This window comes from Hippocampus bargibanti, linkage group LG09, assembly GCF_051943395.1.
Source record: "Hippocampus bargibanti isolate YZ-2025 linkage group LG09, ASM5194339v1, whole genome shotgun sequence".
Taxonomy (NCBI): Eukaryota; Metazoa; Chordata; class Actinopteri; order Syngnathiformes; family Syngnathidae; genus Hippocampus; species Hippocampus bargibanti.
Window position 1 is genome coordinate 9,183,279 of NC_142742.1, and position 13,397 is coordinate 9,196,675.

At 40.1% G+C, this 13,397-nt stretch overlaps 1 protein-coding gene across 2 annotated transcripts in view; it reads right to left on the reverse strand.

The window, feature by feature from the left end:
• The window catches only part of fancm (FA complementation group M), a 46,323-nt gene that overhangs the window by 20,448 nt on the left and 12,478 nt on the right, over window positions 1-13,397 (reverse strand). For both annotated transcript variants that reach the window (XM_089004606.1, XM_089004605.1), the window contains exons 5-13: window positions 8,928-9,059; window positions 7,501-7,633; window positions 7,320-7,409; window positions 6,331-6,435; window positions 5,945-6,123; window positions 5,506-5,712; window positions 3,734-3,974; window positions 3,512-3,663; window positions 2,050-2,214 (exon numbers count right to left, since the gene is read on the reverse strand). In XM_089004606.1, coding sequence (XP_088860732.1) covers window positions 2,050-2,214; window positions 3,512-3,663; window positions 3,734-3,974; window positions 5,506-5,712; window positions 5,945-6,123; window positions 6,331-6,435; window positions 7,320-7,409; window positions 7,501-7,633; window positions 8,928-9,059 — 1,404 coding nt within the window. The remainder of the gene's footprint in view (window positions 1-2,049; window positions 2,215-3,511; window positions 3,664-3,733; window positions 3,975-5,505; window positions 5,713-5,944; window positions 6,124-6,330; window positions 6,436-7,319; window positions 7,410-7,500; window positions 7,634-8,927; window positions 9,060-13,397) is intronic.

The window sequence follows — 13,397 nt, forward strand, 5'->3', positions numbered from 1 at the left end:
ATTTGGACAATTTTATCTCAATCTTCCTAACTGGGCTGGAGATACTGAAGGCGCTTAAATAAACATCACATAGTGAGTAACAAGGCAGGCATGTGATTAAATGACCCCTTCGATGCTAAGACCAGGCTCATTTTCTGAGCACGTAAAACAAAACCATATTCAAGTCTGTTCAGAGTTCTTTTTTTTAAGATGATTAAAATGTTTTTTTGGTAGCTCTTATAACCCCTGCTGCGATTTAGAACTGTCAAAAAGAACACGAATTAAAGTAAATAAATAAATACATGTCGGAGAGCAAAACAACTAATTGCCCAAAAAACAGAAGCAGTTCTTTGCTTGAGTAAAAAAAACAACAACAACAACAATAGAAATGAAGGATCTCAATGAATCATTATCATCGGTTTAATCATGACGTCCAAAAACCACTGAACTTGTTTGTCACGTCAAGAATTTGCCTTCTGGGCAGATGGAATGACTGTTGTTACTTAACTCTAATTCAAGCCGTACGTTCCGATTAAACGCAGATGACCCCCTTTCAAGAAAGTCATTTAGGGTTTCACAAAAAAAAAAAATCATAATAAATAAAGAAATACACCCGCTGCCCTTCCCCAGCCCCCAGCTTGTGCAATCTTATTTTCAGTGACGTGCGGTGAGGTTCATGGCTGGTGCGGCACTGACGTCATCACAGTCAGATTTACAAACATATGAACTCCACAGAGTAGCTTATTCACCATTTGATTGGCAACAATTAACGTGTTTTGTTTAAAATGTCATGTCAGCATTATTTATATAAACTGTAGCATAGAAAAAACATGATTATCGTGTTAACTTTACTTATAAATGAAGTCCATGTGCCGCTACTTCTGAAGAAAGGCATCGATAACTTCTTTGTAGAAGCCTTCCTTATCTTTCTTCAGTTTTAAAAGTCTCTCTATTTCTTTCAATTTAGATATGTAATCCTCCATTCTGAAAATAAGGCCAAGCAACTGTCACGTCCGCTCGAGGAATGGTGACAGAACTCGAGGGACGATGGAAGGTAGTTAAGGTCGGATCCAAAATACACGGTGGAGACAGTGATTCCCAAAAAAGTCTTTACTGAGACACATATGGCATGAACAAAAAATAAGGCAAGGTAGAGGGCAACGACAAAAACAGACCTGCGTGCGGAGGGGTGACGGGGAACTTCCTGGAATACACCGACAACAACTGAACGGTAAGGGTGGCTTTTATAGCCAGAAGTCACAATTAAGGAAATGGGGAAGCGGTGTGTGAGTCAGGAGAGCCGCGGAGGAGCAGCGGAGGAAGAGACAGGAGAGGAGGGGGACGCTCCTGGCGTCGACGAGGATGTGACAGCAACATGAAAAAATGACTGGATGGTTGCACTTAACTTGCTAACTATTTGCTGTAGTTTGCTCTCACTAATTCTGTTATACTGCAGCCGAGGAGGCGCAAAAAGAATCTGTAATCACCAGCGCCCCCTGTCATGAGGCAGGAGAACTGTGTGCCTCACCTATGCACACAGTTTTGATAAAAATAAAATAAAATAAACACTATCGTACAGTGTTTATAATGTAAAATGACTCTATATTATATACACCAGCCAAACTGTAGAAATTTAGTTCATATACTAAGTGTTTGAACAATGCAGTCTCACAGCAGAGCAAGCCAGCAGTTACCATAGTCATTGTGCAATCCATGGTGGGGCTCAGCCGGCTGCTGCCTCACCGCTCGTCTCTACTTAGTATGTGAATGGTAAATGTGAAAATTCAGCGATTATGAAAAAAAAAATCAAAAAATGGTGACGTTAAATGGAAACGAACTTTAAAGTACAAATCACTAAATACATATAACTGTTTAATTTATTGTTTCATTTGATATTTCCATGATGACAGGTGAGGCACAGCCTCACCTGCCTCCCCTGACTGCACGTCACTGCTTATTTTGTAACAGACCAAATTTGATTCTTGATGCTTCAATGTTACATGATGGATTTAGAAAACAGTCAAGAGATTTAATATGTCGCCGTGTCAGGGACAATTTTACACATCTCACCTCATTTTCCTCCCGCATGCTTTCAACAAGCTGCATCACCTTAATGAAATGTTGGCAGCGCAGGGAGTGATCCACAACATGGGTTGGAAGTACGCGATGTTGCCAGTGCCTCCATTCGGAAAGAGAAAGCTCTCTGACGGGCCCGCCGCCTCTGGGAGAGTCCTCCTTTGGAATAGAACATGGTTGATTAGTTAATAAGCTCGAGACAAATTGTTCGATACACATACAAAATTCACAAGAACTTTCTCTTAAGATGGTGGCGCGTGAATGCGCAGCGGCTCCCTTCTCCCGGCAAATTGGCGTTTTTGTGTTTATTATGTTTGTTAAAGTCATTGTAAGTGCCTTGCATGTTGGGTCCGAGAGGACAGTAATTTCATCTGTGCTGTATGTCAGGCATACAGTAAAGTCTGGTTATATCGATATCGGTTATATCGATAGTACTGCTTATTACGATACTATTTCTATGAACGCAAGGGGAAAATTTACATGCCGCAGGATCGGATATATCGATAGTCCGGTTATATCGATATTTTTTCCGACTCCCGAGAATATCGATATAACGACACTTTACTGTATTAGCATATTTGACAATAAAGCTGACTTTGATATAACACTAAAATAGTTGTTGTACGTCTTGTGGATACTGATGAAAGGAGGCTTTGATCCTCTCCTCTTTCATCTAGAACTGCTTCATGCATCAAAGAGGGTGCAGAAAGTGTTTAAGATTGAATGACTGCGTCTTCTGTGTTGTGTCACATTATTATTATTTTGTTTTTTTAGACTGAAAGATGGCGGCCACGAGAGTGGCTGCCTTTACAGCAGCCCCTGTATTTTGTTTTTGCTGCTGTGAAATGTAAATTTCTCCACTGTGAGACAAATAGACACTCATCTAATCTAATCTAAAAAAGGGGAGGGATGGATTGGATGAAGATTCACAGTACTAATTTAATATTAAAACCAGTGTTCACAGATATTCATCACCCGTTATTTCATTATTAATTATACTCAATCAAAAGAGTTAATGAAAGTCAAATTAGCAGTTGCTGATGAAGACTAATGGAAGTCTAGTGGTTTATTAGCACTTTGCCTTTCAACATTTGGGATTGGAATACAGCAAATGAAAAAAAAATAACTAATAAACACATAAGCAAATACATAAACAAAAAATAATTAATTGCCCAAACAAATAAACAAACACACAAATAAATAAATACATAAATAACAAATAAAAAAATAAATAAACACATCAATAAATAAATACATAAATAAATAAATAGATAGATAGATAGATAGATAGATAGATAGATAGATAGATAGATAGATAGATAGATAGATAGATAGATAGATAGATAGATAGATAGATAGATAGATAGATAGATAGATAGATAGATAGATAGATAGATAGATAGATAGATAGATAGATAGATAGATAGATAGATAGATAGATAGATAAACAGCGGACCTGAGCATCTGCATCACATGGAAGGGACATGAAGCGTGATGTTTGCCTCAATGTTGGTTGAGCTTCATCATCAGCCAGCTTCATCTTGGATACCCACACCGAATACTCTGTGTCGCTCAAGAAGGGTCCCGATGCAGCAGCCTCCTGACAGACTGACACAAAAAAGAAAAATCAAATAAAATAGAAACATACACTCAATCCAAAACTACAAACTTCACTCACTGAAGTTTTGTGGGTGGATGAGTGAGGTCCGATCCTGGGCATTTGACCGCCGACCCCTTAATGACCGCCTGCTGCCGCCTCGATGGTCAAACTGGCCAGAGGTGATGTGCATCTTGTGCAGCTTCGGGGTTATACAGTCAGGTAGCATGCGGGGATTGTTGGGGTACATGTGGAAGCCCTTTTTCTTGTCCACAATGGATTTTAACAAGTAACGCTTGTTGCTCTGGCTTTGGTTGTAAGTCTAAGAGGAGGAGGGTGAAAGGTTGAACAATGCTTTGAAAAATTATTTGGCGGCTTGATGTTTTCAAACACGTCCCAAGTAAATACAAAAAGCAGTTTTGTAATCACGATCTTATTTAAGAAAAAAAATTCCAAACCATTGTTTGCCCCACTTTGTCAAATGATGACTTGAACAATGATCCACAGTATTTTTGGAAAGCGGATTTAATTTTCACGAGGTGCATCAGACAATGTAATCTATCAGTTGGAAAAGGTTCCAAAGGCTGCGTCAATTTCTTTGGAAAATGTGATAACCGGAAACATTGGTAAACCTTCCAGAGAATAGATGGCCACCCAAAATTACGTCAACGGTGAAACCACAAATTATCCAACAGGTCACGTAAGAAGGTAGATCGACATTTAACGAACTGCAGTTAAGGCCCGTCTTCGTGAGTGAGTCAAAGGAAAGACATCATAGCATTTAATCAAGAGCTGCTTGGGAAAAAAACAAAACCCAGCTGATGAAATAAAGAAACTAATCATCTTTTAAAATCTGCAGTTCACATCAACTTTTATTCGCGAGGCAATAAAATCAGATGGACCAAATAATATATATCGTGCAAGAAAGATAAAAACATAGGACTGTATTTTCCGGTGTATAAGGCACACCGGAGTATAAGGCGCACCCCCTATGAATGGTGTACGTATTTTCAAATGTTTTCCAAATACAAGGTGCACATTCAATGACTGAAAAAAGTCTTCCAAATATATTATTTAAATATATCATAGTTTTCCAAATATAAAGCACACCATATCATAAGGTGCTACAGTAGAGGCTGGGGTTACGCACTACTTCTTTTACGGGGGAAATTGAGTTGGTAGCTGCTGAGAGTGGTTGTGAGACCTCTTGTGGCTCAATATTACTAAACATATAAGGCACACCTGCGAATAAGGCGCAGGATCATCTTTTGAAGAAAATCAAAGCTTTTGGGTGCACCTTATACACTGGAAAATATGGTAGTTTAAGATAAAATTGAATTCAATACATAGTCTTGGCTCTGACCGAGTTATTTCTTTTTGGGAGAGTGTGTGTAATGATAATGGGCAACAGCAGGGTTGCACAATACATAGATCGCAATCTACCAGTTGATCTGGAAGGTACTATTGGTAGATTGGCATGCATGACAAGGTGATGTGACATTGTCATGAAGTGATGCTTAACAAATAAAGTTGAAGTTAAATATAATGATTAGATCATTTTGACTTGGTCATTTCTAAAGTAGCTCCTATGCTAAAATAGTGCAAGCACTATTGGTTGTACTGAACTCGGATACATTTGCAAAATAATCTTTATAAAGGGAGTATAAGTACCAGCTTAAGTGCATGCTAATAACATGTAATAAGGTCATTGAAAAAAAAAAAGTTGCATGAAGGATCGCCAACACTAGGTGACTTGGCTTCAACATCATGTGAACTAGACATATTTTCTTTCATGTTGTGTTATACACGGACAAAAAAATAATGACATTTATGACTTGAATTTAAATACACACCCTCTCTTCCCGGCCCTCAGCCAGTATAACCACAATGCGTCCTTGCCTCTTACGCCCAGTGCGGCCCATGCGCTGCACGAGGCGGGTGGGATTCTTTTGCGCGTCGAAGCAAACGATGAGGTCAACCTCACCAATGTCTAATCCTTCCTCCCCTACGCAGGTGGACACAAGTGTGTTAAAGCCACCCTGGCGGAACCTGTTCACCACCTAATGAAACAAGACCATCAAAATTATGTCAGATCAGAATCAGAATCAGAATCAGAATCAGAATCAGAATCAGAATCATCTTTATTGCCAAGTATGTAGGACACACAAGGAATTTGTTTCCGGTAGAACATGCTGCACTAGTATCGTTGTCAAAAAAGCATGTGTGTCCAAAACTGTGTTTGTTTGTTTTGATGAGATGTGATCGTAATCAAGGGACAGAGCGAGCGTCCACCTCCAGTTGTTCCTTCTGAGTGAAACCTTTGACTCCTTTGCCCGGCGACGCTTGCCCCATGAATGTCATGACTCGGATCAGTGGGCTGTGGCGGTTCAACATGGCGGCGATCTCCTGCACGCTGTCACGGAAGGATGAAAAGATCATCACCCGCGTGGTTGCGTCTTGTCCACCTGAACCTGGAGGGTTAATTTTATGGCACAGTTGAAAGAAATTCAAAGTCAAAGTCAGCTTTATTGTCAAATATGCTAATATGCATGACATACAGAACAGATGAAATTAAGGTCCTCTCGGACCCAGCGTGCAAGGCACTTATAATGTGGCTAAAAAAGAAAGAAATTGTCATATTGTCACATATGTGAATTATTATCCCACTCGCAGATTACCATTAGTGTCAGAGGGGCGCTCGGCCGAGAGTCTGAAGTGTTGCAGGACCACGGCTTCTAGTTTTTCCAGTTTTGGGTGACCGTAAATGAAGGGTTCATCTGATCCTATGGGTGTGAGTCACATGATTTTTTTTAAAGCCTTGAAAATAATCTCATCATCTCAAGTGAATAGAATCTGTTCAGGACCAATGCTTCTATAATTTTGAACCTTTTTTCCCAATAGCATTCACTCATTCACTGCCAGACGTGCAAAAATGTGTCCAATCCAGCGCCAGGGTTTTTGCCATTTTCACTCAAATTCCAAGACTCACAGAATATTGAGTTTTAGGAGTAAATAAAAATTCAATGCAGCGTAAGAAACCTTAGACTCTCTTCTTTCATCAGGAAAAAAAGAGTTAATTCCTAAGTTATATGGGTCTGGAGTAATATGAGGTGCAAGTGGGGGAGGCTGTAAAAAGGGAAATGCTGCCCCCTAGTGGAAGGAGAAAAAACCATTGCCAGAGGTCAGACCAGCGCTTTATTGGCACCTCACAAGAAAAACCAAAACCCGAACAAATTCGGGAATGGCGCTCCATGTCAAATTTTCAATTCCCAAATAAATTTGGGAATGGCAGTGAATGAGTTCAGCAATATTTTAACATTATTTCAGGGTCATGCAAGATTAAAATAAATGGCATTTGACAGTGAAATAAAGTATCCATCCGTACATATTGTCAATCCAAACAATCTCTTCAATGTGATGATAAACAGAGATGTGATAAAAGCTGCCACGTGCTTGCGTGGGTTTTCTCCAGGTACTCCAGTTTATGCTCACATTCCAAAAACGTGTTGCAGGTTAATCAAACACTTGAAATTGTCAATGGATGGCTGGATGGATGGATGGATGGATGGATGGATGGATGGATGGATGGATGGATGGATGGATGGATGGATGGATGGATGGATGGATGGATAGACAGATGAGATACTTTGGGAAAAAAGGCAAATACCAGGAAGCTTCCCGAAATTTGCCTCCATCTCATGATAAAGGTCCATAAAGTCAGGAGTCCTCTGCAGCTCATTCTTGGCCCGGGACATTTCTAAAACAAAGGATGGAAATGTCGAACAATGATACCTGCCCTGGAAGGGTACGGGGGTTGTGACTTGGAGTTAGAAATGAATTAAATAAACCTCTGGAGCCATCCATTATCCCTTGGACGTAAAAGAAGAGCGACCTGAGTCCCATCTGCATGAGTAGCTCGTAGCCATGATACAGGCTAATGCAAAGGGCAAAGTCCCCCTCCAGCATTCCCTGCTGTGGACCCTGCAGGCACAACATGCAAGTAGTCTGAGAATTATAAGAGTAAAAAAAACTATTCATCTGTATTCATCTCACAATGGAGAAATTCCAATTTAGTTTCGGCAAGTGTTGACGTGACATTCCAGGTAGTGATAATTGTTCAGAGTAACATTTTTTTGGTAGTAAACCATAATCAGCATTGAATGGCGAGTCAATTAATTTACGATGTATTTGATCACTTTTAGGCCAATGAAGCAGTCTCACACGCCACCGACCTTTTTTCTGCACCAAAGATTAATTTGATGAAAATATATATTTTGACATCTGACAGAGAAACAAATGAAAACAAATAATTGAAAATACAACTCAGTTATTTTTTTCTGTTTTACTGTTACACTTTCTGCACCCTCTTTGTGACTGTCATTTTTTTCTATTTTTATTGTACCGTATTAGAGAATAGACTGGCATATTTTGGAAGTGACCGCACATCACTTCTGTCTCATTTTAGCAAAATACAGTGATACCTTAATTGGTTCCCAGAAAGTGTGTGTAAGGTGAAAAGTTTGTCTGCCAAACATTTATTTCCCATAAAAAAAAACTATTAAAATGAGAATCCGTTCCCAGGTCCCCATAAAAAAGAATTTTCTACTAAAAAAAAGCATTAAAATTACACAAAATATATCTATTATTAACTCATTCACTCCAACCCGAACAACCGGGGGGTGTTTAAAGCTTAGGTCAGACCTCTGGCAATGTTTTTTCCTCTCACGAGGGGGCATCATTTACCTTTTGTACAGCCACCCCGCTCCCACTTTCAATGCAGATAATTCTACAACCAAGTAAGCCTCGAAATAAACTTTTTTTTCTGATGAAAGAAGACAGTCTAAGCTTCCTTACGCGGCATTGAATGTTTATGTAGTCTTAAAATTCAATATTCTGTGGGTCCGGCAATTTGAGTAAAAATGACAAAAACCCTGGCACTGGAGTGGACACATATTTGTACATTGTCTGGCAGTGAATGAGTTAACAAGGGACATTGATTTTACCCTGAAATACACATATCCACTGTTCAGTTTATCGTTACTTATTTCTCAAATAAAGAGACGAACACCAAAATTTAAAAATGTTAACAGCATCAAACCAACAAGTGAGAAAAGACTTCCTGGTTGGATGCCCTTTCCAAATATGAGCGCAGAGTTCGAAAGCCTTTCGTCTCGTGAAGTCAAATTGTGAAGAGCACAATGAAGAGTATTGTTGAAATAATAATTCCAGTCATCCCATGAAATGTCCCGGTTTTATTGGCTGAAAACGAACATACTGTGAGGTGAGATGGGGGGTTCTGTCGGAACTGGTCCCTGGCAAGGATGAGCTGGTACTTGGAGAGACTCTGAAGATCCTTGTGTGCCATCACTCGGTTGTGGACCAAACGAGACATGAACTTCTCCAACACCTGGTGGAGACACACGCACAAACACACGCACCCCCACACACAATGTATGTAGGTCATCATAATTGGCCATTTCCTGCCAATGCTTTTTCACTGATTAGCAGACAGAAAGGAGGGAAGTGATTCCACATATGCTTTATCACGCCTCACACAAAAGTGCTTCTGTTATTTACCAAACTAATCTTGGGCCGATTGAAAGAGGAAGAGGTTTCTATTCAAGTCCCAACAATAGACGAGTAATATTATTTGGGTTGGATGTGATGTTTCTATCCCGCTGTGCACTCGTTTTTGAATAAAAGCCGGCGGAAGATGTGAGCAATTTGTCACGCTGAAAATTTGAGCCGTATCTCTTCACCTGCACAGTGTCAGAGAGTCGTTACAATTTCAATTCCGCTAATGTTGCCCTAGAAACGGAAGAAGCAAACACATACTGAAGAACACGGTACAATGCAGCGCAGCATGTACAGGTGATGAGCAATTGAATTGTCTTGAATCTTACACACACATTCAAATCTCTCCAAGTATCGTGTTATTATTCATTTGCAAATGGTGTACTCTAACCTATTCACCCGTGAGTCACAGTTGCATCCACTAGAGATTCTTAAATAACACCTGCTCTCACGGTCAACACCCTCCAATTAATCAGAGTCAAAACATTCATTTTTACAATGAATATTCTAATTTCCCGAAGAGGGATACTGTTAATGTTTTGTCTCATGTGCTACACAGCTGTTGCTGTTCTGTGAAACATCACATGGTTTGAGAAGCCCACGATGAGACGAAAGGAACGTCAGCACAGAGCGCCGTCACATAGGTGGAACTGTTGCAGCTTGGAAATGAAGCGGATTTACATGGGACAGGAGATGTGAGAATCTCTTCGTCAATGGATGCTACAGCTTTGTATTTGCTTTCAACGTTTAGCTTGTAGAAGATGTGCACATTCCACCATGACGTCCCTGATCCAATAGTGAAAAGGACAGTTTGATACTCTCCAATTTCATCTATAATTGCTTCATACAACAAAGAGCGTGCAGAAAAGTGGAGAAGTGTGTTTTGCGGTGTGTGATATTTTTTTACTTTAAGATGGTGCCATGAAAGTGGCTGCCTTTACAGCAGTTCCTATATTTTGTCTTTCTACTTATTCTTTTTCCTTTCCTTTCATAACTTTTCTGCTGTGAATTGGGAATTTCTCCAATGAGAAATGAATAAAGGACATCTCATCTCATCAACTCATTATACATATAATATTCAGTGCAGTGACAACTCCCCCCTAAAAGAAGCACTTTTCCACTGATGAAAGGTTTTGAGTTTTTTTAACTGAGTTTTTTGACTGTTAAACTGAAAAGCCATACCTAAGAAAACATATTGTAAATCAAACCTTTTTTTACACTTGCTACATGTTGACACACATTTCTTATGGAATGTTTATTTAATGCCTTTGTGGATTACAAACATTGAACATGAAAAAAACTCTTTAAATTAACTCGACCTAGCATTTCAACAGGGGTGTGTCGACTTTCTTTATCAACTATAGATGATGAAACCTGGACAGAACCTGGCCCTTTCCCAGAAATGGCTGATAGTGATCATGCTTTGCTTTGGATAGAAAAGGTGAGCCACATGGCCCATTTGGGCTAAATCTCAGCACGCTTGTCAGGGGGCTGAAGCAAGGTGTTGTGTTCTTTACGAAGCTTTACACGACAAAAGCAGAGTGTTGAATACCAACCATTAACTCCTCTTGACCTTTCACTCAAATGGACAGTGGACATGGCGTATACCTTATTTTATGTATAACAAATGTGCCATTGTATTATAATGAAAGAAATAAACTGTACTGTATAATAAAATTGTTGTATTTACCTTTGTGATGGTGGTTGATGGAATGGAGTGGCCGGTTTCATCAGCATTAAACACTTGATGAGGAACGTAACCTTCTTTCACCATCTTGAGGAATGATCACATGTAGGTGCTTTCTATGTGATAATTGTATCTAGTTCCTCATCAATTGTGTTCTATTTAGCTGGGTTGATAGCTTTTTGCATCAAGTGTACAGATGGCTTGTGCGGTGCCTGATTGATGGGATATTTTAACTTTACAGTCTACACTCTGCCTTTGAACTTTCAAAGTTGAAACTCTCTCACTGTCGTCTGCCTGTCTCTTTAATGTTTAAACCACCTCCCCTCACTGCTGCGTTCTTGACCAATCACGTGGCTTTAACCGAAGACTGGGGGTGGGGAATAGAGGACAAAAACAGTCGGGTGCCATTTTGTTGTTAGAAGAACGGGCTCGTTCGCGAACGACACATCACTCATTGAGGCAGCTCCGTGTACGAAAAAGGTTCGTATGCCAAGGTAAAATTGTCATAAATTTAACGTTTGTAAACCGAAAAGTTTGTAATCCAAGGGGTTTGTAAACCGAGGTATCACTACTTTGTTTTAGAGCGTGTTGTTCGTTGAAAATCAACCTGCCGCATGAAAAAAAAAACATAATTGGCAAAATAATTTATGAAGTGAGAAAATCTCATTTACTATGGAGGCAGGCAGCTTGTCAGATATTTGCTGTAATGATTAAAATACCATTAATCAAAATATGGTTTTAATAATTTGGTTTTGACAGCACGCGGCGCAATGCATACATCATCTTACAGTGGTGAAATTAGTGGGGAGGAAAAATATGGCTGCCATAAATATGAGAAAGTAAAGGAAAATCCACGGGTGCTTAACCACGACCCATCCGGGGGTCGACTGTAGCTCATTTTAGGTTCATCCTGAAATTTATTCTAGTTTTTGCGTGTGTGTGTGTGTGTGTGTGTGTGTGTGTGTGTGTGTGTGTGTGTGTGTGTGTGTGTGTGTGTGTGTGTGTGTGTGTGTGTGTGTGTGTGTGTGTGTGTGTGTGTGTGTGTGCGCTTGCAACCGATTGGTTGACGGGCATGGAGTTAAGTGACGGGAAAAATCTGAGAAAAAAAGCCGCTCTGTGGGCTACTATTAATAACGGAAGCTGCTCATAGCTGAACTCTTCATGTCAACAATGGAAGGTGCGTGTGAGCGTCAGTGTGTGTGTGAACATGAGTTCCAAAGGTCAACTGAAAAGATGAAAAACCGACAACGCTCACCCTACCGCTCAAGTTATGAACGATTAACATCATTTTGGTGCACAGTGATCGATCTGTCTAGCTATTGGAAGGCGATGTGTATCAACAAAAGCAGCAACAGGGATTATTACAGTAAATGTGGACGCGTATTTACTCTACATGGAAACTCCCCCACAGATTTGAGAGGATTATATAATGGTCCTCTATGTGCGTGTGGAAGGGTGCAACATGGTGGCTGGCTGTTGCAGCGCCGCAGATCAGACAGATCAAAATCTGGCTTTCTCAAGTTTACGTTTGTTTATTGATCTCCGTCAAAAGAATTTGTTTGTCTGTTGTTGGCCGTATGAAATAGCCACAATAGAGCGGAAGCCATGAAAGTGCAACAGGGTCATTTTGTGACACGGGTTGATTTGCATGTTGCTCCGATTTCAAAGCAATTTCTCAATCGGCCACAATGTAACGTTGATTTATTTGTGGCATCACAAAGCCTCTTTTAAATACACCGGAAATGTTTCAAATAAGATGAATTCACTATCATACAAGGGTAAATTATTTTTTTCCCACTATATACAGTAATTAAAAGTACTTAGCACTGTCATACACGCATGCACAGCAACGTTGTAATACTCTTGACATGGTTTTTATCTCAAGATCATGCTCTGAAGGTTTGGTCTTTAACTCCACCCCCAAAGGTGCTTTGTCTTAACCATCAATATCAGCACTGATATGCCACTCTTCAACGTCATGAATGTGCGCTTGTAAAACAACAAATAGCTTCCGGGTTGAGTGAACGCTAGCGCGTGTGGCTGCCGCTGCTCACCTGCAGAAAAAAAATATCTGTGACTGTAAAGTGTCCTTGAGAGTTTTGAAAAGTGCTTATAAATTAAATGTATATTATTATTATTATTATTATTATTATTATTATTATTATTATTATTATTATTATTATTATTATTATTATTATTATCGGTAGTCGAGTGGTTAGCACATCGGCTTCACAGTGCAGAGGTCGCCGGTTCGCGTCCCAGTCCGGCCTCCCTGTGTGGAGTTTGCATGTTCTCCCCGGACCCGCGTTGGTTTTCTCCGGGTCCTCCGGTTTCCTCCCACACTCCAAAAACATGCATGGCAGGCAGATTGACCACTCCAAATTGTCCCTAGGTGTGAGTGTGAGAGTGACTGTTGTATGTCTTTGTGTGCCCTGCGATTGGCTGGCAACCAATTCAGGGTGTCCCCCGCCTCGTGCCCGAAGA